A 23,899-nucleotide genomic window follows, 5' to 3' on the forward strand; every position below is an offset into this window, starting at 1 on the left:
GTAGGCAGCTTTCCTCTTTTGGAAGAGGGTGGGCACGCACGATTCTGAATGCCCCGTGTTGTGTGCCATTCTGTCTCTCCTACCAAAAATTAGTTTCGCATTTACTGCATGACTAAAAAAAATGGCAAAACTACAGAAACCAAACAAAGGCAACATTTTGCAGTGTTAAAAGGGGAGGAAGGAGGGGGAGGCGGGAGCTCTGACTCAAATGAAAGGAATTTGGGTACTCTGTGAATAATGTTGGTGCAACCAGGAGCCTGTAGCATGGCAAGGAGGCAAATGCAAGCACGTGGGTTGGGTTCAACAGGAAGTGATCTATGTAGGATGAAATACCCAGTGCCCTTATTCCTAAGGGACTGGTTGAATTGAGGAGAAGGGGGAGACATTTACTCATAACTCTTATTCCAGAAGGACGCGGGTGGCGCTGTGGGTTAAACCACAGAGCCTAGGACTTGCCGATCAGAAGGTTGGCGGTTCGAATCCCCACGGCGGGGTGAGCTCCCGTTGCTCAGTGCCCACCTGCCCACCTAGCAGTTAGAAAGCACGTCAAAGTGCAAGTAGATAAATAGGTACCGCTCCAGTGGGAAGGTAAATGGCGTTTCCGTGCACTGCTCTGGTTCGCCAGAAGCGGCTTAGTCATGCTGGCCACATGACCCGGAAGCTGTACGCCAGCTCCCTCGGCCAATAAAGCGAGATAAGCGCCGCAACCCCAGAGTCAGTCACGACTGGACCTAATGGTCAGGGGTCCCTTTACCTTTACCTTTTACTTATTCCAGTGAGGGGGGTTTTCTACGAGGCAGGCTGCAAATCATGCTATTTATGCAGGAGGTCACCCAGTCCCAATCCCTGGTCTATCCAGTTAAAAGCAGAGAGCTTGACTGTCCAGTGTTTCATCACAAGGGGTGTTCCCAAGCACTGTATTGTAGGTAATGGTCACAACCCACACCAGCCACACTTTCATAAGGCCTAAGAAGTGGCCTTAACTGCAGAGCAATGTATGCATAAAGCTTCCCTGTGCAAGGCATGGATCCTGGACCAATCAGTATCCCACCTTGTATGGAGGAGCTGTGCACATGAACACTGGTATATATACAGAAGTCTCCTTCTCACTTACGGAGAGCATGTAGGTATCTCTGCCAGGCTTGGTGGTGTCGGGGCGTGTGACCATCAGACCTATCAGGGGGCAGAGCCTGTGGCTCCATTATCCTTTCAAGCACCCTTAAAGTGACTGATCTCTCAGCGTCCCGATTCATAAAATTCAGATAAACCTACATTGCAAAGTTGTATGAGAACATAGGAACCTGCCTTACACCATATCAGACCTTTGGTTCATCTTGCTCATCTCCAGGGCTTCAGGCAGGGGACCTTCTGGAGATGCCAGGAATTGAGCTGTGGATGTTCTGACCTCAAAGCAGATGTTCCACCACTGAGCTATGGCCCCGCTGTGCATATCCAAGGAAGAGAGGAAAGCTTGGTGTCTTCTGGTTAATTTACTATAGCTATTTCTCATGCGCAGCTGCCGTTGAGTGAGCCACCTGCACATGGGAAATCTTACTTCTTGTGGCCACTTCTCATAGAACACTCTCCATTTCACCACCCTACGTGCCGGGCGGTATGTTTGTGGTGACCTGAAGGTGAGCCAGACAGTGACAACCAGTCGGCATGGTAAGCTGGTGTGCAAACATCACACCAGAGACATTTCCAAACAGCATGTGAGGGCTGGTTCATCCATGCCATTTCATCCCTGGACCAGGTACTAGCGACAGTGGCTCTGTTGAAGGAAGCATGCTTCTGAAGACCAGTTGCTGGGAATTACAAGTGTGGACAGTGTTGTTGCGCCCAGATCCTTCTTTTGGTCTTCCCATAGGCATCTGGTTGGTCACTGGGGTGGATTAGAAGGCCATTGGCCTGATCTTCATATTTCTTTATGTTCTTAAAACCGTGACATCAAGTGCAGCAGAACATCCTTTTTTAAAAAATAATTTTTATTAAATTTCCAATTGACAAACCAATCATATCACATTAATTCCAAATTATACCAATACATAATAAACTCCAAATATTTAGCCGAATTTTAAATTTTTGTTGGGGGTACCCATGCTTCGAGTTCAGAAAGGGTCCAATCATCTCATATTTCTGCTGCTTTGATGTTCACAAGTCTGATCTTTCCATCTCTTTGTTGTTATCCTTTACAAATCCCGTCTTCCAATCTTCTTGTTGTTATCATTTTTTTCCCTTTACAACCTCTGAGATGATCTCCACAAGCGAGTTGAAGCAAACATTATTATAGTCCTGTGTGGATTTTCACGCTGATCCAAAAGTTCTGTTCAAACGGCAGGCGCCGTTTTAGCAGTTCCCATAAGATACAGTCTAGGCGTCTGCTGATTAACTTTCCCAGACCAGTTGCTCCATAAATCAGCCTTTTCAGGGGTGTTCTTGCCAGATCAAACGTAGAATTCAGATATGATAACAGAACCATGGCTTCCTCCCCCTTTGACTGTAAATCTTGCAACAAAGTCTGTCACATAATGGCGATTCCCAATTAGAACTGCGTCATCCAAAAGCCTTTCATTTCCTTTCCAGATCTTCCGCAAAACAAAGCCTTTAGTTAATAATTTTATTTCCACAGTTTATTTTCCCATCTCACTTGCTATCAGTCATGTGGCGGTTCTTCTTGGGGAGGGGTTGTTAGGTAAATCATATTGATCCGTTTCAACATACCAACATAGCTGTGATTCTTTGATGTAGTCTTCTGTTCAATCCAACCCGTCACTCAGCTTCTCAAAGGTCGATTTAATTAGCAATCCTTCGCTCGAAACATGTGCATTTACTCTTCTCCAATTGTTTATCTTAAGCAATGCAACTAGGATCATGATCAGAAGCGGCGTCCAGGAAAGCCAAAAACTCACTCGAGGGCTTTCCGTCCAGTGCCCCCCCTTTCAAACTTGGGGGTGATTTATAGGCATCCGCGGACGAGGCAGCATTTTCCCATCCCCTGGGAAAACCCGGAAGGCTAATTACTCCCATCATTAGCCTCTTAATTACCTCGTGTGAGCTGGAGAGATGGTATTGTCAGCCATCTTCCAATGCGCCCCTAGCAGAACTTCCATCTCTCCTTGAACAACTGTGGGTCATTGGATGCTGAGTAGTCAACAGATGTACCATGCATATAAGTTTCCACAGCTGTAAACTAAACTTCACTTCTGGATTGTTTATCCTCCCCTCAAGTATCCTACAGCACCACAGCAGCAGCAGCAGGTTCCTTACTTTCAGAAATTTGAATATATCCATTGTTTTGTGTCTGCTTCCAATCTGGGGGGAAAGGCCGTCAAAGGCCTCTATCCCGTTTTTGGTACAGAGGATTATCTGATAGCCAACTTCAAAGATCTAAAGGGCTGTAACATGGAGGGTGGGACAAGCTTGCTTTCTTACACTCTGGAGGCCAGGACTCAAACCAATGGATTCCAGTGACGAGAAAGGAGATTTCTGCTAAGCATCAGGAAGAACTTTCTGGCAGTAAGAGCCGTTCAACAGCGGAACGGACTCCCACAAGAGGTGGTGGGCTCTCTTTCCTTGGAAGTTTTAAAGCAGAGGTTAGATGGCCATCTGTCATGGATGATCTGGTTGAGATTCCAGTACGTTTCCGAGCACAATTCAAAGTGTTGGTGCTGACCCTTAAAGCCCTAAACAGCCTCAGTCCTGTATACCTGAAGGAACGTCTCCACCCCCATCGTTCAGCCCAGACACTGAGATCCAGCACCGAGGGCCTTCTGGCGGTCCCCTCATTGTGAGAAGTGAGGTTACAGGGAACCAGGCACAGGGCCTTCTCAGTAGTGGCGCCTGCCCTGTAGAACGCACTCCCTTCAGATGTGAAGGAAGCAGTGGCATAGCGTGGGTTGTCAGCACCCGGGGCAAGGCAAGTAATTTGCGCCCCTAACCCATGGATTTGCGCCCCCTAACCCGTGGATTTGCACCCCCTAACCCTAACCCCCAGATGTTGCGCCTGGTGCAGCCGGCCCCCCCCTGCACCCCCCACGCTACGCCACTGGAAGGAAGTAAGCAGCTATCTTATCTTTAAAAGACATCTGAAGGCAGCCCTGTTTAGGGAAGTTTTTAATATTTAATGCTGTATTGTTTTTAACATTTGATTGGGAGCCACCCAGAGTTGCTGGGGAAACTCAGGCAGATGGGCAGGGTATAAACAGTAAATAATAATAATAATAATAATAATAATAATAATAATAATAATAATAATAATAATAATAATAATCATTCCTTCATTTACAGGGGGTTAGACCATGTTGACCCTCAAGATCCCTTCCAACTCTACAATTCTGTGATTCTAGGATCAGCCATATCTGTCACGGCCAACAACTGCCCCCCTTAAAGGATGCTGCCTTGGGAAGGGCTAATGTGCCCTTACCCCCCAAAGACTTCATTTAAAAACCAAGCCCTTGCAAAGTAGAGGAAAAGCCCTCATTTTAAATGAAAGACACAGAAATGCAAACACTGCTATTATGTTCCATGTGTAATTTGCTAAATGAGCAGAAGGCCCGATCGCAAGTGGATGGTGAGGTCCATGCCTTGCTTTCCAGACGTCAAAATATTTAGCATCTCCAATTAAATCAAATGGGACTTAATTGCTGGGTGAAGAGGGCTCATTCATAGTTTCCAAAAGTGTGCATTTCTAAGGATTATTTTTTTAAAAAAACCCCGATGCTAAATGCTGAATGAGTATTTCCAGTCCCGGGAGAGTTAGCTACTTTCTATCTTTCCCTTTTTCTCCTTTCCAGTGCGCAGCGCTGAAGATAAAGGAGGGAAAAGTGCCCTCCTTTTCAGGCGATAGTAATCTGAGACTTTTCCGTTACATGAGGCTCTTAACAAAAGAGCGTAATTCTACCAGCTTGCTTTTCGGAAGGTACCATTGCTTCTCGGCCGCGTGCGCCAGTAGGTGCCTATCCCCTCCCGCTTGGGAACGGGCGCGCGCCCCGAGCCCTCGGCCTCCTCTCCGGGGACCTTTGGAGAGGCGCCCCTGCGCGCGGATGCTCTCGATCCCCAGCGAGCGCCGCCTGGCTTTGGCGCGCGCGATCCACCGCCTGCGCTCCCCACCCCGCCGCCTCCCGCCATTGGTACAGTCCTCCACAATGCTTTATGCTAATCAGTGACATCACCGCCACTAAATACGCCGCCAGTGGCTACTGGGGGATCTTGCAAAGTAGCAGAAAGGTCTGAGAGGTGCGGGGAGAGGAGGGAGGAAGGAAGGAAGGAAGGAGCACGAAAGCAGCGCGGGCGGGTTGCGCGCGCGCGCTTCGACTCTGGACTTGCAACCTGGGCGGGTGGTTTTGTGTCTCTTTTTTGCGTGGATCCGGATTGCAAGTAAAGAAAGCTTGCAACCCGAAGTCAACTCGATCGCGCGCAGGGGGATCGCCAGCAGCCCACGCGGGTTTAAGTTCGCGCGCGCTATTGGATGCCATCCTCCGCCGGACTGATTTGAATCGAATCGGGCGTGGAGGAGGCTGGGACTGAGATCGGAGAAGGATTTATTTTCATTTTTTAAAGGGATCGTGGAGCGAAAGGGCACCACGCGCCCGAGGCAACTGGGATCCGCTTGGATTTGTCTTTTGGAGCAACCTGTGGGTTGCGTCCGTTTCCTCTTCTTTTCAAGCGCATCCGTTCCGTTTCGCATGCTGGGATCTTAACCTCCGAGCGGCTCCCTCTCCTCCATGGAAGTGCAGAACCCGGCTAGCATGCCCGTGCCCTTGTCCCCCGCGTGCCCCGCCTCGGTGCCATACAATTACAATCAGCTGGAAGGGAGGTTCAAGCAGTTGCAAGGTAAGCGGCTGCACTTCGCTTTCCCATTAATCAATAAAATAAAATAATGGAGCGTTGCTGCTGCTCAAAACGGCGAGTTGATCCTGATACGCCTTCGAGCTTCGGTTTGGCGGCGCGCGCGCAGAGGGCACCCGATTTCGAAAAGAATAGGTGTATTATATTCCCTGGCTCTGCCAGGCTGGTTTTCCTGGTTTCACGGGATCCCGGTCACGGTAACCTCCTCCTGGAAAAGGTGATCCGGGGCCCCTCTCGGACTCTGCCATTGAGAACAATAGGACAAGGAAATGGGGGAAGAGGGAGTGGTCTTTTTGTCTGAAAACCCCTCCGGCGATTTACAGCCTTCAGGTGTAAAATCTCTCCCTCTCCCTGGCTCTGTGATCCTTTGGGCGCACTCGGGAGACCATAGGATGGCTCCCAATCGTTTCATGTGGGCACCTCTCACCTACTCGGGCAACCCCATTCCTTGCATGCCATAGATTATGGCTTTTATATTGGGGGGGGGGGAGAGATGTCTTTCCCAGGGCTGATGATGGAAACCTGGGGTGCCCCCCTCCGCATCCTCTTTCTCATTCATGTGAAACAATGACAACTAGGAAATGTGGTAGTTCTGGGGCTGTCAGAATATGATGGAGCCAGGTTGTCCTTGGCAATTTTAGGGCAGTGTGTGTGTTTTATGTATGGTGGATTCTCTGGCATAGATGAAATAAGGACAATTCAGAATCTAAAGATTCGCTCTCTCTCTCTATTTCACACACACACATCTCACACATTTTCCCTCTCTCCTGGAATTGCATATCTCCAAAAAGCAGTCAAAAGTTCAAACCTCAGTGTATATATTTCTTATTTTTGCTCCCTGCCGTCCCACAGACTAGAGCGCTGTGGTTCCTGTCAGAAAGCGAGCTCCAAGAATGTAGTTTTTTGGTCTGGCCATCTTCCAAGCCTACAATTTGATGATTCTGTGTTGGTTTTTCTCTTAATTTCTTGGCATGGGGGTAGGGGGTGGGGAAGGAATCCATTGTAGTATGTTGATCTTTGTGGAAAGCACACAGAAGTGATCTGGCGCTGGATACAAGTGGATTAAAAACCAGCCATACCTTTTGAAACATTGTCGAGCAGAGTAGACATTGGCTTGGGGCGGGTTGCGGAGCTGTAGCAAAATTGGGCTCCAAATCTATGCGGCGCGAGTTAGAAGTAATACAAGTGGGATCTACAATGTGCCAGCCAGCCAGGCCCTTTAGTAGGATACTCCATTTCATTCCTTCTTCCAGTTTTCCAACCAGCTGTTGTGTCTCCATTCTCTGAGCACTGATTCCACTGGGGTTCACGTTGGGCTGTTTTTAGTCCCTGCCGCTAGGTCCCCCCCTAAAGTTCTTCCATGCTTTTGCAAACCTTTGGGTTTTCCAGAGCAAGCCATCTGATACCTCTCTGGAGCTATTTTAGCGTTCTGCACGCACAGGCTGGTTTTCCGACTCCCTCTGCCCTTTGACCAGAAGGCCTCCATGCCAGATCTGCTAAAAAATAAATAAATCCCTCAAGTTAAAAAGCGGATTGCCATGTGACATAGGGAAAGGTGGCCTACTGCTTAAAAATTAAGTATACGCCAGCAGCCTCTTGGGTGTGTGAAGTTCTTTTGAATCCTGGCCATCCTAGCTTGCTCCTGGAAGAAGCCATGGCCATTGGGTGTGAAATCACCCCCCAGTCTCTCCCCTGACACAGCCCTAAAGAAGCAGGTTTATCACCTTGTCAGTTTCACTCCTTGAGGAATTTATTTTGCTTGTGGCTTTGAATTGTGCACCGGCTTGCTCTAGCAGAAATAAATGCCAAACCCTCTGCTCTGGTGTGGCGAAGATTAAGATTTAATTGAAAAACACAACAGCAGCTGAATTGGAAGGAAGATCTGGAGGAAGGGTCTCTCTATTGCAGGACAATCCATCACAAAGGCCTGTCTATTCATAGAACAGCAGAGGATGTTGGAACTGGGGGAAATGGTGTTGAAATGCACTGTTTGGGGTGGGATTTAGGTACAGGAAGCAGTTTTCAAGAGCGCACCAAATGCCAACCATTAGGATAAACGAACAGTGTGCTGTCGCAAAGCTTCTGCTGACAACCCTGTGGAGTTTTTCTACCTCTTTAAATGCCCCATTGTTTCTATATTTATTTAATTAGATTTATTGCTCAAGGGCGGGGGGAGGAAACGCTTCCTTAGCTCACTCGCCCTCCAAACCCATGAGACGAGCCAATAATTTCCTTCAGCTGAAAGACGGAGAAACTGTGATGCGACTAAGGTTGCAGAATTATTCACCCTTGAAAAAGGTGGCGTTTCAGTGCAAATCCAAATTGCAAATCTGTAACCCTGCTAGATCATAGCTTGTTGTTGTTGTTTTTTTAAAAAAAAACTTTAAAAAATTGCTGGCATGTTGCCTCTAGAAGTTTTGCCACGAGAAAGTGCACCCCTCTTACTGAAAAATGGTCCGCCATATTTGTATCTTACCCAACTGACTGCCCCAAGGTTACCCAGTAAACTTCCTGACTGTACAGAGGGTTGGGCCCCAATCCCTCTGGTAAAAAACCAGCACTATCCACTATGGCACACATAATCTTAAGATGCAAGTTTGTTCTGTCCCCCAAACGCTCTGCTCGTTTGCAATGCATTTAATTGCAGGAATCGCTGCTCCATTCAGTTAATTCATAGGTTTGGTTGGCAGTGAACTGAGCACGAACCGTATCTAGTAATTGTAATACAAGTCTTGTGCTGCTAGCTGTTTCCTTAGCAACTCCTGTTCCGAAGAACCTTAATTCAAAAAATAAATAAATAAGACACTGTGAAGTGAGAATGTCAAATTAAAAAAATAGCAAAAATGTCCAGATGGTGAAAGCCTGAATCTTTGCGCTCCTGAGGCCGACATTAGATGGTACCCCAGGGATATCACAATATTTTGTAGAACCTCGCTCTTGCTTTTGTAAAAAGTATTTCTTTCCTTTATTTATGTGAGCAAACTTCCTTTACACACACACACACACACACACACACACACACACACACACACTATTTGCATGCTAGCAGAACATGGATGAGGGAATGCCCTGTTCTTAGAAAACATGAGTTGCATCTGCACTATGCATTCAAAGCACCATCGTGCCACTTTAAACACTCGTGGCTTTCCCCCAAAGAATCCTGGGAAATGTAGTTTCTTATGGGTGCTTTGAGAGTTGTTAGGAGACCCCTATTTCCTTCACAGCACCGCAGTCCTTCCCAGGGAACTCTGGGAAGTGACGTGTGTCCTGTGCAGCCTGCCTTCAGAGCCCTAAGTTCACCTGCTGCACTTAGGGCTCTTCCACACATCTGCTTGTTCTGTGCCTAAAAAGCATGGGTCTGAGTCGTTTTCTGCTTGACTCGTGCTTCCTAGGCGTCAGTCTGAATGGTTCTCCCCTCGCCCTGCTCCTTTCCCAGTGAAAACCAGCTCTTTAGTGCTAAACTGGAGCTAACAGCAGTCGTCAATCAGAGAAAACCTGAAGTGCTGTTTGCTCCGATTGAGCACTAAAGAGCAGTTTTCCTGGAGACAGGAAAGAGGAAGAGGAAGAATGGATAAGCCCTCAGAGATGTTATGGGGTGCTGTCCTCCTGCCAGCGTTGAACTGAAATTCAATTCCAAGTCTGCTTGGCTTTTGTACATGAAACCGTGGGGGTAGGGAATGCCCCTCTGGTTCTTTACCTCTGGCAGCGACGTTTCAAGTTGCAAGAAAGAGGAATCTGACTAAACATCAGGAAGAAATTGCTGACATAAGAGCCGTTTGACAGTGGAACGGACTCCCTTGGGAGGTTTATTCACTGGAGGTTTTTCAGCAGAGGTGGGGTGGCCATCTGTCCTGGGTGCTTTAGCTGAGACTTGCATTTGCAGGGGGTTGGACTAGAGGACCCTCAGAGGTCCCTTCCAGCTCTACAGTTGTATGATTCTATGATTTCCTGGGCCAGCCCTGATGAGAGTTGGTTGGATCTTGAGAAACTACATGGAATGTCAAGAAGCACCTGGGTAACTCTTGATAAGTATGAATATTATTTGGGCAAACCAGAGTACAGTGGGTACCTCGGGTTAAGTACTTAATTTGTTCCGGAGGTCCGTTCTTAACCTGAAACTGTTCTTAACCTGAAGCACCACTTTAGCTAATGGGGCCTCCTGCTGCCGCCGCACCGCCAGAGCACAATTTCTGTTCTCATCCTGAAGCAAAGTTCTTAACCTGAAGCACTATTTCTGGGCTAGCGGAGTCTGTAACCTGAAGCGTATGTAACGCGAGGTACCACTGTAGTCTGCTACTGGTCTCTCCAGCAATACTCTTTAGAGCAGTCTTCTCTTTTCAGGTGCCCGCCGCTGGGGCTGATGGAGGTTGTAGCCCCAAACATCTGGAGGGCACCAGGTTAGGGAAGGCATTGTTATTCTTAGTGTTATTATTCCTGCTCTTCACCCCGAGGTCCCAGAGCTATTCTCAGCGATTTAAAATATGGCTACAGCCAATGAAAGACAACCAACCACACCCTAGGCCAGGGGTCAGCAACCCTTTTCAGCTGTGGGCCAGTCCACCCTCCCTCAGACCATGTGGTGGACTGGACTATATTTTTTGGGGGGTGGGGGAATGAACGAATTCCTATTCCCCACAAATAACCCAGAGGTGCATTTTAAATAAAAAGGGCACATTCTACTCACGTAAAAACACCAGGCAGGCCCCACAAATAACCCAGAAATGCATTTTAAATAAAAGCACACATTCTACTCACGTAAAAACTGGACCGTCCGCAGGCTGGATTGAGAAGGCGAGTGGGCCGCATTTGGCCCCCAGGCCTTAGGTTGCCTGCCCCTGCCCTAGGCCAACCCCAACCTCTCTCACCACCAAAGGAATACAAGCGAATAGTAAAGAGGACCCACACAAGTGACGCTGACACAAAACCCCACACATGTACTAAGTAGAATAGAAGCATAACCACCTCACCCCACTCACCATTCATTCCTCCCTCCACCTCTTTCCCCCTTTTCTTCCTAATGTAACACTAATGTCTCAGCAAATGAAACTGATCTGTAGAAAATGCACATTGCACATTTGTGAACCAAGAAATCTTTAATAAAGATATATTTTTTAAAAGGCAGTTTAAAACAAATCACAGTCAAAGAATGGGGTGTGTCCTATTATTGTTAATTTGATTTCAAGGAAGTATGGCCAAATGGCTATATTGCTGGCAAAAACCACATCTCGGTTGTGTGTAGAGACACTAGAACGTGCTGATCTAACAAATGCTGTTGATGGGAGATGTAAATGTCGTGCTGAGAGATATTTTGAAGACGGTTCCTTCCTTTCTTTGCCCCGTGGTGTGGCATATTAGATAATTAAACGGGCAGGTGCTTCAACACTCCAGCATTTAGTTGCATTAATTTTCGGAATTTATAGCGGAGCTGTTATTAATGTGTGCAACGTATAATTACAGTGTTTCTTTCGGAATGCTGGATTGCACAAAGGGGTGTGGATTTGGCTGCCTTCCGAATGATTGGGGTTGGGTCTCGTTGGTTTTGTCAAGCGGATTAACTTGTAGTATCTATGCAGATTTGACTCTCCTGTGGGAAAAGAGGCACCTGACTCCAAGATAAAGTCACGGAGTTGCTAGCTTTGATGAGAGCATTAGCAAGTTTGATCAGTTAACAGATCAGTGCTTGAAGGTGTGGGGCGAAAGTTGAAATTTGTGCTGCCAAATCCTGTCAAAAACATTTTGGTACGGTGTGCTCAACTATTGTTTGGCCCGCAGTTCTTGCAGATAGTCAGTGTGAATGAAGTCAAGGCTTGGTGGGTATCACAACCAGCCAGAAATTTCCATTTGGCCAGAAGGTTTCCTAAGATATCCTGAGGCAGGGGCTCTTTTCCTCTTCTTCATTTCTGATGAAGTTGACTGTAGTCCAATGAAAGTTTATGCTGTAATACAGTGGTGCCTCGCAAGACGAAATTAATTCGTTCCGCAAGTCTCTTCGTCTTGCGAGTTTTTCGTCTTGCGATGCACGGTTTCCCATAGGAATGCATTGAAAATCAATTAATGCGTTCCTAGGGAAACCGCCTTCAGACCAGGTCCGGGGACAGTCTGTCCCCGGACCTCTTCTGAAGGCTGGGGGGGGGGACAAGGGCTTTTCTTCCCACCCCCAGCATTTTAAAAAACCCCGGGACAGCGGAGGACTTCTCCGCTGTCCAGGCGATCTTAAAATGCTGGCGGGCGGCATTTTAAAATCGCCCCGGACAGCGGAGGACTTCTCCGCTGTCCGGGGCGATTTAAAAGCCCCTGGGAAGGCAGGCAGGGGGGACAAAGACTTTCGCCCCCCGCCCGCTTTCAGAAGGTGTTCCCGCCCCGCCGCCCGGCTTCGGAGCACCTGTTCTTCATTCCTCACCCTTGCTTTTAAGGTTCTCCAAAACTCTTTGTTGTTGATGCGGCTAAAGTCTAACAATTCTACTGCACTGGAAATTCATATTTCCTGTTATGTATATGTATGAGCCTGTCAGTTTCATGAGATCATCACCTGTGGTCCTGCTCTGAATGCCTCCACCCTCTGAAGTTACATGAGTGCTGGTCAGGGCCTTATTGAATTAGTGCCCCAACTATGGAATACCCCAGAAATACTCAATTGGCACTGGCCTTTCTGGCTTTACGTTCCAAGTCAAAACAGTCTTGTTTGCTAGAATATTCAGTGGATGATGTTTCTCCTTCTCTTCACAGTTTGGGATCTACCATTTACTTGAGGCCCACTTGCTCCTAGCTTGGTTAAACAACTTTAGATTATTTTAGATCAGTTTAAATGTGAGTCAGAAAAAAGAAATCAATATCCAGCGAACACAACCTCTGTTAGAATCTAAAAACAGGTTCAGCATCCTTACTATTTGCCTTTTCGTTTTCGGCGCAAAGCCTGCCCTGGTGAGTAGAATGCTGTCAAAGAATCATGTGACAGAAATCAATCAATCTGACAGAAACTGTATGTCCAGCGTCCAACACTTTAAACAGAGGTGGTTCCCCCTGATGTTGCAGTATAAAAGCCCCTCTAATATTCTTAAAATGGTCTCTTCTCCAGTCTTCAGAGAGTAGCTGGAAGTGGGGAGGCAGAAAAAGGGAATCCTTTCCTTCCACTCTGCAGTTTTAATCTGAAATCGTAGGTGCGGTACTGCGCCCAGAGCTCAGAAACTGCTCACGCTAACGAATTTCCCTGTCGCAAAATGCACCTAGAACAATGGGAATTTCAAACACTGCTCCCAACATTCAGCTACATTGGATGATTCAATGTGAGAGGGAGGAAAAACTTCTCTCATCGCTTCATGCCTCATTGTGTACACCCCCCATTTATTTGCCCCCCCCCAAAAAAAATATAAAACTCCAAATATTGCAAACTTTCTTCCCAAACCAACACCACAGCCCAACAGAGACAATAGTGGCATGATTTCATTTATAATTTCGCATATTTATTTAAGAACATTTATATACCAGTTTAGGGATGCGGGTGGCGCTGTGGGTTAAACCACAGAGCCTAGAACTTGCCGATCAGAAGGTTGGCGGTTCGAATCCCCGTGACGGGGTGAGCTCCCATTGCTCGGTCCCTGCTCCTGCCAACCTAGCAGTTCGAAAGCACGTCAAGGTGCAAGTAGATAAATAGGTACCACTCTGGTGGGAAGGTAAACGGCGTTTCCGTGCACTGCTCTGGTTCGCCAGAAGCGGCTTCATCATGCTGGCCACATGACCCGGAAGCTGTACGCCGGCTCCCTCGGCCAATAAAGCGAGATGAGCGCCGCAACCCCAGAGTCGGTCACGACTAGACCTAATGGTATGATATGATAGCCATGTTCAAATATATAAAAGGATGTCACATAGAGGAGGGAGAAAGGTTGTTTTCTGCTGCTCCAGAGAAGCGGACACGGAGCAATGGATCCAAACTACAAGAAAGAAGATTCCACCTAAACATTAGGAAGAACTTCCTGACAGTAAGAGCTGTTCGACAGTGGAATTTGCTGCCAAGGAGTGTGGTGGAGTCTCCTCCTTTGGAGGTCTTTAAGCAGAGGCTTGACAACCATATGTCAGGAGTGCTCTGATGGTGTTTCCTGCTTGGCAGGGGGTTGGACTCGATGGCCCTTGTGGTCTCTTCCAACTCTATGATTCTATGATTCTATGATTCTATGATAATGGTCAGGGGTCCCTTTACCTTTATATACCAGTTTAATGGAAGGGGCATAACTCAGTGGTACGAGCATCCGCATGGTTCTGTAAGCATGGTCACTGTACAATGTCTGGATGGGTTAAACAGATTTCCTACTGCTGGTCAGAGAGCAGTTCAGACTAAACTCTCAAGTTTTTAATTGTTGGCAGTGCAAAAAGTGTACAGCTGTGTTTTTGTAACCAGGTCGTGACTCACAAGCACTTGCTCACACTTTGCGGCGTTTCCTAAGCCTGTTCTGGCCAACGCGGTTGTGCAGGGTCTGTGTTTCTTGTCACAACGGGAGTGTTAGCTTTCTTTGGGGCTTGTATTCCAAAATCTGCTCCAGCAGATAATAGACCTTAAGGTCATGAACCATTAATGCCGCACAGTATGCTCTGTGAAAGGGAATAACAGCACCTTGTTGTTCCTCTCTCAGTGTTGCAGGAAGAGATGTAAACATATTAATGCGAGCATGGAATCATAGGTCTGGGGTGGAGAACATGCTTAGCAGGAGGAAGGTTGCAAGTTGAATCCCTGGCCCAAAAAGAGAAAAGAAATAGGTAGCAGGTGATGGGAAAGACTTCCGCTAGATCCTATAGAGCACAGCTTTCCAAACTTTTCATGTTGATGACATGCATCATTTCGCGACACAGTAATTCAGTTTTATAAGCAAACTGGAGGTTAAACTAACCCCCTTCCAGCCCTGGGAGGGGTGTGGGGCGTGTTGGTGCGATGCACTTACACACTGCAGCCGACACACTAACGTGTCGCGATGCATAGTTTGGAAAGCTCCGCCATAGAGATTTGTTCTTGTGGGTTTATTTCAAACGAGTAAAAGAAACAGAAGGGACACGGGTGGTGCTGTGGGTTAAACCACAGAGCCTAGGGCTTGCCGATCAGAAGGTCGGCGGTTCAAATCCCTGCGACGGGGTGAGCTCCCGTTGCTTGGTCCCTGCTCCTGCCAACCTAGCAGTTTGAAAGCACGTCAGAAGTGCAAGTAGATAAATAGGTACCACTCCGGCAGGAAGGTAAACGGCATTTCTGTGCACTGCTCTGGTTCGCCAGAAGCGGCTTAGTCATGCTGGCCACATGACCCAGAAGCTGTACGCCGGCTCCCTTGGCCAATAAAGCGAGATGAGCGCCGCAACCCCAGAGTCGGCCACGACTGGACCTAATGGTCAGGGGTCCCTTTACCTTTACCTTTTAAAGAAACAGAAGCTGCTTTTCTCCCATGTCAGCTTCGTAGCAAGCTGCAATGCCCGACTGACCTAGGAAAGAGCAAGGATCCCTTTGAACGTGTCAGGAATACAAGAATGATGCCTTGTATTCTGAATTCTGAGCCAGTGTACCTTAAGGAGTGCCTTCACTTATATCAGTGGCCAAACTTGGCCCTCCAGATGTTTTGAGACTACAACTCCCATCATCCCTAGCTAACAGAACCAGTGGTCAGGGATGATGGGAATTGTAGCCCCAAAACATCTGGAGGGTCAAGTTTGGCCACCACTGACTTATATCAACCTCCTTAGTCAGCCAGATTTTCAGAGGAGGCAAGGCTGGTGACTTGATGGAGCAGAGCCTTCTTGGTATTGGTGCCACAGCTTTGGAACTGGGGAGGCTTGCTATGTTTTGAGCAATGGCCTCAGCAGTACAGAGGCAAAGCTTCAAAGGTACCCTGGACAGCTCCACGAAGAGCTCAGGCTTAATGTTGCTTCAGCAGCAGCCATCCTCCGATTGAGTCTTCAATAAATAGGAGCTGTAGCACTATATCAGTTGCTAGTTGTCTCTTTGGTAAGAGAAGCCTCTTCATTCATTGCTATAAATCCCCACCCCCCCAATCTTCTGGTGAAGGGCAGGTAATAATGATTATAAATTTAAGGGGGCCCTGCCAACTTTAGCAGTTGTTGACTTGGACAGAGCAAGAGAAACTGTGATTCCCCTGGAGCTTCTGAGCTGGAGGCCTCTGAGTTAGAGAAAAGCAGAGCGATGCTCTCAGGCTGGAGAGGTGCCAGCCCAATGGGCTTTCCTTTGCAAAAGTGTTTCTGTTTGGCCATTTCCCTTTGCATTCTAATCCTTAGCCTTGTCCCCTGAAGAAGGAGAGTCTTGACTCAAGTCATGACAAGGCCAGACTGGTCCAGTCCATTTTGACTTTCAGTAAGGCTGTGGAGAATTTTGCTGCTGTTCTGCCAACCTTTTAGTGGGTGCTGATTTGTTTGTGGACAGTCTCGAAGTCATCATGTGTGCTCCTTTTTTGTACAGTGGTACCTCAGGTTAAGTACTTAATTCGTTCCGGAGGTCTGTTCTTAACCTGAAACTGTCCTTAACCTGAAGCACCACTTTAGCTAATGGGGCCTCCTGCTGCTGCCGCGCTGCCGGAGCATGATTTCTGTTCTCATCCTGAAGCAAAGTTCTTAACCTGAAGCGCTATTTCTGGGTTAGCGGAGTCTGTAACCTGAAGCGTATGTAACCTGAAGCATATGTAACCTGAGGTACCACTGTACTTGTTTGTCCTTTTGTTACAGTTGGTTATTCAAATAGTTATCGATCCAACATATGCAGTCACTGTTGTCCCCTGACCCACCTTGAGTTGGCAAAAAGACGCTATGTAAACAGATTTATTTATTTTAACAATACTTCCAAGAGGTACTGGTAATTCCACAGAGCCACTACTTTTTGTTATGGTTAGGTTTTGCCAAATCTGCAGTGACCAGTGATTTGGAACTCAACTGTTCCGGCACCATAATTCTGTATGTATCTTACCTCAGAGTGTTTCTATGGGGGAAACCCTTTCATTGGCAGGAGTCAACACTTAGCAAGTGAGTAAGACATTTCCTTGCATCCCAATGACATGATCCACAGATGGTGCTTTAAAAACGCGTGATGCTCTAGCATACCTCGAAGGTGTCCCAACAAAAACCTGTAAAAAGGTGGCACAGAGGTCTTCATCTTTGCAGCCCATATAACTAAAACTACTTTGACACTTTAGTACGAAGCAACGTTAGCAGTGTACATCCCTTATTTTGCATGCAATTTTTGGATGGGTTTTTGCTCTTAACTATGCTCTCCCTTGAGTGCCATTAAAATATGCCTTAATTTAAAGCGCTGGAGGAATGTTGGAGAAGAGAAAATTATAGTGTTGCATCCTGATTCATAGAAACCGTTTCTTGCATTGGATTCCCCCCCCCCTTTTAAACTGGGCAGTTTGTTGTGTTTCCTATTATGCATTGCCCAGATGTTCATGGCCGGAATTTCAAGTATAGCTATGGTCTGCCTTTGTCCTACTGCTGCCCCCTGCCAAGCCTGAGCAAGGTTTTAGTGCAGGTATTTAATTACTGTACTTCCTTCAAAGGGGTTTTGTCTCCTTCCCGCCACCCTTCAGTTCCCATTTAAAAACTCTGCTGAGCAGGATCAAATGTCTCTGTGTTATTCAGTTTCAGCGCAAGACGTTAACACAGCCCTGGCAACATAAAGCAGCACAGTCATCTTATATTAAATGAATCGCTCCGAAAACGTCGGCTTTAAAAAGTGGGAACTTGCCTCCTATTCCCTTCCTCCACCTCCTCTCTTTCTCTGAGCGTGCAAAATATTTGATATTCTGCTTTCTGTCTTGGAAGTGTTTGAATATTTCGGAAGGGTGCCACCAATGCAGTTCCCGAAATTGTAATTATAAGAGCTGTTGCTGGGGCTAGTTACTAGAACAGGCAGATTCTCAATGGTTCAGATGCTACTTTCTTTTTTTAATTTGGAAAATGAAACTCCAGTAATAAGTTTTATTAGAGCCTTTGGAGATTTTATCTTGCTTATGGTACTACAGTGGTGCCCCGCAAGACGAATGCCTCGCAAGATGGAAAACCCGCTAGACGAAAGGGTTTTCCGTTTTTCGATGCGCTTCGCAAGACGAATTTCCCTATGGGCTTGCTTCGCAAGACGAAAAAGTCTTGCGAGTCTTGCGATTTTTTTCGCTTCCCCCCCTTTTTCTAAGCCGCTAATAGCCTTTTAGCCGCTAAGCCGCTGAGCCTTTAATAGCCGCTAAACCGCTAATAGCGCTAATCTGCTAAGCCGCTAATAGGGTTGCTTCACAAGATGAAAAAACCCCTAGACGAAGAGACTCGCGGAACGGATTAATTTCGTCTTGCGAGGCACCACTGTATTGGAAACAGCCATAGCTTTGTGGTAGAGCAGATACTATGCATGCAAAACGTCCCAGGTTTCTTCCTGGCTTCTTGGGATTGGGCAATTGCAGAGCTATCAGAACCGATGGTCTGATTCAGTATAAGGCAATTCCCTGTGCTCTGGTAGTACTATCAGTGTAAAGGGTGGGTTAATATTATGAATTAAATTTGTATACCGCCCTTCGTCCATAGATCTCAGGACTGCAATACCTCAAGAACCGCCTCTTTCCACATAAACCTACCCTGACCCTGAGATCACCTTCTGACGCCCTCCTTCATGTGCCGCCTCCTCGACGGGTTCGGAAGGTGACAACACGAGAACGGGGCCTTCTCTGCAGTGGCTCCCCATCTGTGGAATGCTCTCCCCAGGGAAGTTTGCCTGGTGCCTTCAATATACACCTTTTGGCGCCAGGCAAAAACGTTCCTTTTTAACCAGGCCTGTGGTTGATCTGATTTAATCCTATGCCCTTTTAAAATGTGGTTTTTTTGTGTGTGTGTGTGAGGCTATTGGGTTGTTGTTTTTATTTTTATTAGGTATTTTGTAGTTTTATATCTTGATTTTATTCTGTGAACCACCCTGAAACCCCCAGATATAGGGTGGTAAATAAAATAAATAAATAAATAATAAGCCTAATAAAAAGGCATAAATAGATCACTTCTCCAACGAACCTATGGTCTAGATTTCAGCAGCAGTGGAGACAACAAAAGTGGAAGGGTCCCTTTAATGTCAAAGTCCTGAAAAAGTACTGTAATGAGTCTCTCCCCCCCCCTTTCCCCTCCTTTTTTATTAAGAGATACTTTTATTCAGGCTTCTAAAACTACGGTGTTGTAGCAAACATTAGTCATTCTCAGAAGGGAATGCCGGTGACTTGACACAGGCCCAGTAATTTCAATGGGTCTACATTTAGTAGAACCTGCTTGGATTATACCCATAATTATTTCTAGGCCCTGGAGTCAGCAGACATCAACTTTTGAAACTGTTGGGGTTCCAGCACCTTGGAAAGGCCTAGCCATGAAGCCTGTCCCTTGAAACTTATCCTTTTTAACTGTCCAACCAGCACTGGGAAACTCAGTCTGGGAGCTGCCATTTTATTTTCCCATGATGACACTCAGGGGCATTCTACAAAAAGTAATGAGTCATTGAGTTCTTCAGTGAAATGTACACCCTGCCCTCCTAAGCTTGGTTCATGCCATACTTGTGCCAAGCTGGCACTCTCTGCTCCCTGCACAGGTGCAACTGGAACTCAGCCATTTGTGACCAGTAACCTTGCATTTTGCAATCTGTTGCTGGGCTGCAGGACTCCAGGCTAAGGTGGAGGGAGAAATCAAGCACCGTTGTGCTCTTCCCACTGAAATAAAAACTCTGTACGTGCAAAAGAGAAGAACTCCAGTCAAGGCTTCTCCTTCCACTACCAGGTTTCTGTGTGCATGGAGCATAGCTGTCAACTTACAGATTTGTAAATAAGGGACCAGCAGCCTCAAAAATAAGGGATCAGCAGCCAAAATAAGGGATTTTCTGGGCACAGGTATGTTCAACTTCTGAGCCCCTCCGAGGCAGAAAGCCCAGCCAGCAGCCAAACAAAGCCTCAAGAAAAACCACTGTCGCCTCTTGATCAGCACAAGGCATGCAAGCTCCACCCCCAGTCGTTCTTAGACTTCTTATTGGGTGAGCAACGCAGCCGAGCAACACAGTTGGAGCCTCCCTCCTCCCTGGCCAGCAGGGAGGGAGGGAGAGGAGCTGCTTCCTTTGAAACCTGGGAAATTTAAGGGACATCATCCATAAGGGACAGCAGCGGGACACAGCGCTGGGATAAGGGACTGTCCCGCCAAATAAGGGACGCTTGACAGTTATGGCATGGAGCAGTCAATCATTTGCTCCATCACCCATAGGATGAACCGGTATGGCCCACATTGGCCGTCTGCAGAAATCTCTGGCCTTTGCACGGCAGGAAGGTTTGCAGCTGTTGCCCTGCACACTTTCTTTGCCTCTGGCCCCACCCACCCCAGACGTGTGGCGCCCTGAAGCTTCTCCTTGAGGAAGTGTGGCCCTCAGCCAGCCCAGGTTTCCTCACCTCTGCAGCAAAAATGCCAGCTTCCGTGGAGCCAGGAGTACCCGCTAGCTGTTGCCAGAGCATCAGTGTTTAATCTAGCTGGCTTTATTGGCTCCCAGAGGCAATGCTGTTAAACAGGTCTTGGGAAGGAAATCTGCCTGTGCTCTTGAGCAAGGATAGTCCTTTCAAGGTCGGGGTGAAAGGCCATTGCCAAGCAGAATTAGAAGCCTGGGGATTATGCTTCATTACGGAATTAATCCCTCATTGTTCACAAGCCCGAAATCAAGTGCAGCAGAATTATAAAAATAGGAAATGGCACGTAGGCCCATGTAGCTTCGCTCCCTTGTCTTTGCCACCCTGGCCTGGTTTTTGCGTCACTCAAAGCCTACTAGGACGCCTTCCAACGTAACTGGGAATCCATGTCTTGGGAGGGGAAGGCGTGATGCGAGGGCTTTTTAAAAGCAGGGAGAATTTATGCAGATGGTGAGGCAGGTTTTTCCTTGTTGTTTTCTTTTTGTATTAGTTTTTAAAAAAAATATTATTTTATTTTGACAGAGTAATAACCATACGTGGAACGAGTCTGCCTCTGTGGCTTGATAGAGGTAGAAATTGTCTCTCATGTTACGCTGCCGTTTCTACGGGGATATGCGCTCGGTATTTATTACCCCTGCTATGCAAAAATCTCCAAATGAATCTGAACTTCAGGGTCTAAAATCCCTGGTAGAGGAGAAGGATCCTGAGATCACATTAAGGGTAGCCAAATTCTGTGCAATTGCCATAAAACGTAGGAAAGAAGCTGTAATAATGATAAATAAATAAGAATAGAAATGTGCACCCCACCACCGAGACCATTCTATTGTAATTATCCAACCTCCTGAAATTTCAACACCTCTTGCGATGGTTTGATCCCTTTCCGTTTTAACAGTACAAATTGTACAAACACCTTGAAATCATTTCTCCTGCATGTTCACCGTTTTACCTTAATGGCACATGTAAATTTATCATGAATAGCTATATCCCACACCTCTTTATACCATTTCAACAACATCAGAAGAGTCTACTGGATCATGCCAGTGGCCCTTCAAGTCCAGCATCCTCTTCTCACAATGGCCAGCTAGACGCCTATAGGAAACCCACAAGCAGGTTCCTGGCCACAAGAGTCCTCTCCCCTCTTGCCGTTTCCAGCAACTGGTGTTCAGAACCATTGTTGCCTTCTGTTAGGATATTTCCGTTCCACCTTAAAAGGGAGCAGGATGAGGACTTCCGGGTTAGCGCGATCGGCTAATGGCGGATTCCCTCCGAGCGCCGGAGGGAATCGGCTTGACAGGGGGCTGGGTCTTGCCGTGCCGGCGACACGGGGACCCTTAAAAACCACGGGCACGGAGCCCGTGGACATGGTGACTCGGCGGGCACTGTTAGCGCCCTCCCGACTCGTGAAGGAGGGAGCCTTTTTAAAGGCTACGGAACAGGCGCCGGGGAGCGGCGTGGTGCTGTGAGTCTTCTGCTTCTCCTGCCAAGCGAAGCCGCATGCCATTTGTCGGAGAGCGCTGACTTCTTCCTGCTAAAATTTTGGACTTAAAATCAAGAACAACAACCCGTGAGTAATTTGGAAATTGGATTACAAATAATTCGGTTTTGGATTTGGCACGAGCGGGGGAGGTGAAAAAAAAGGGAAGTCCGTCTCCCCCTATTGTAAACAGTTTAAAGCAAGGATCTGTCAACTGAGGTTGCGAGAAGAATTGTTGTGATTGGATAAAAGATATAAATTCCACGGATTTAAAGGACTAAGCTAATGTGCTGGAGGATAAGAGTTTATTTGTTTGGATTAAGTACCACTTTTCTCAAGCCCGGGAGTAACCCGTGAAAAGAGCCTGCTGAGGATCTATAGAAAACTTTTGACAGCTGTCAAATTAGCTGTCAAAGTTGGAAAAAACGAAAGCTTAAATTCTAACCAGTTATATTGCTACAAAATATTGAAAGTAAAGAAAGACTGATATAAATAAACCTGACTTTTTATCTATTGCTTTCGTTTTCTCTCTCTGTCTGAGACATTGACGCAGGCAGTCATGTCTTTCTTTGCTCTGATCAACCCTGAATAAAGCTTGTAAATAATGCTCTCCTGAGTGCAACTTTTGGCTGTGCATTATCTGCTGATAGAGTGTGCGTGAGCTCTAGAAGAAACTCATGTCGCTGATTGCTGATACTGCGTGACTACGGGAGATCGATGGATCGTCCGGCAAACGGCTTGGGGCCATGATGGACTTTATCTCCCTGGCAGTATCCCAACACCTTCCACCACGGAGACAAGAGCTAGTAGCAGACTTGCACTTGTCTAATCCTCTTCTAAAGCCATCCAAGTCGGTGGCCATCGCTGTGCTGGGCCCAGGGGTAACCTGTGCAACACAGTCCAGGACCAGTCCAGAATCCAAAGGTTCCGCTAGGAGTCAGTCCGACAGGGCCAAGGCAGGAAACCAGACAAGGACAGGTACAGGATCTCAGGCTGGATCTGGCGTACAGCAATGTTGCTCCCGCAACCTGGGGCAGGGCCCGACAGCCTTTTATCTTTGTCGGGGTAACGGCCGGTCCTGATCCCCCGGCGACTCACCTCCCTGTTTCGCCTGAAGATGAGCACTCCTCCTGCGAGTACTCAGGTCTCTCCTTCTCTCAGACCTTCGTCTCTGCAGCTCGGGAGATGTCAGTGGGTTACTAGACCCAGGGGCCGCCTCAGCCTCCCCTGACCAAACCAGTAGTGGAGCAGCTGTAAGCGATGGCCCAGCCGAAGGCAACGAGGTAATCCCCGCATCTGGAGCCAGGGCAGGCTCCGGCCCCTGACTTGGCCCAGCTGGTGTTTGTTGCAGGGGAACAGACTGGGACTCTTCAGGATCAGGCCCCAGACTTGGTTCAGGTGATGCCTGAGGCAAAGGATCTGGTGCAGGCTGAGTCTCCTCTGGTTCCGAGTCGGAGCCAGAGTCCCAGGCCATCACAATCGCTGATTCCTGGGGCACCAAGTTCCATAGTTGAACTCTGTGCTGGCTATGCAATGCTTAATTTATTTAAAGCACTCCTTCTCTGCCTTTCCACATGGTACAAGGGCAGCTTGCACCGAAATACAGAAAGCACAATAAAACAGCAGCCGGCTGTTTACTGGATGCACAAATTCATGTGCTCTACACTTTTCTGTCTCCTGTTGGAAGAAAGAGCTCGTAGGGAGGCAGCTCCAGCACACACACACACACACACACACACACACACCCTAACCGGTGATGAACATGGCAGCAGGAGGCCCCATTAGCTAAAGTGGTGCTTCAGGTTAAGAACAGTTTCAGGTTAAGAACGGATCTCTGGAACGAATTAAGTACTTAACCTGAGGTACCACTGTAGTGTGATTATTCAACGGAGCATGAAATTATTAACTAGTCATTGTAATTTTTATAAATGCCTTCCTAATATCATTGTATTTATCCATACACAATCTGCGCCCAAAAGCAATCTGGTCCGTATGTTGCAAGAGTGATCATAACTTCTACCCATCAGTCAAAGCAGGCCATAGTATTGTCTTTCCAATGAATCAATATCCGTCTTTTGGCAGAATTGAGGGCATGAAAGGTCCATCTACATAGATCCACTGTCAAACGACATACAGT

At 47.2% G+C, this 23,899-nt stretch overlaps 1 protein-coding gene across 3 annotated transcripts in view; it reads left to right on the plus strand.

The window, feature by feature from the left end:
• Positions 1-23,899, plus strand: part of SPTBN1 (spectrin beta, non-erythrocytic 1) — a 233,273-nt gene that overhangs the window by 83,630 nt on the left and 125,744 nt on the right. Inside the window, exon 1 of one of the 3 annotated variants that reach the window (XM_081188306.1) lies at positions 5,259-5,832. The exons of the other annotated variants lie outside the window; for them this stretch is intronic. Coding sequence (XP_081044432.1) covers positions 5,724-5,832 — 109 coding nt within the window. The 5' untranslated portion in view covers positions 5,259-5,723. Of the gene's footprint in view, positions 1-5,258; positions 5,833-23,899 lie in introns of those variants that run through there. 3 annotated transcript variants of the gene reach the window in all.

This window comes from Podarcis bocagei (genome assembly GCF_964188305.1).
Source record: "Podarcis bocagei genome assembly, chromosome: 3".
In the NCBI taxonomy this organism is placed as follows: domain Eukaryota; kingdom Metazoa; phylum Chordata; class Lepidosauria; order Squamata; family Lacertidae; genus Podarcis; species Podarcis bocagei.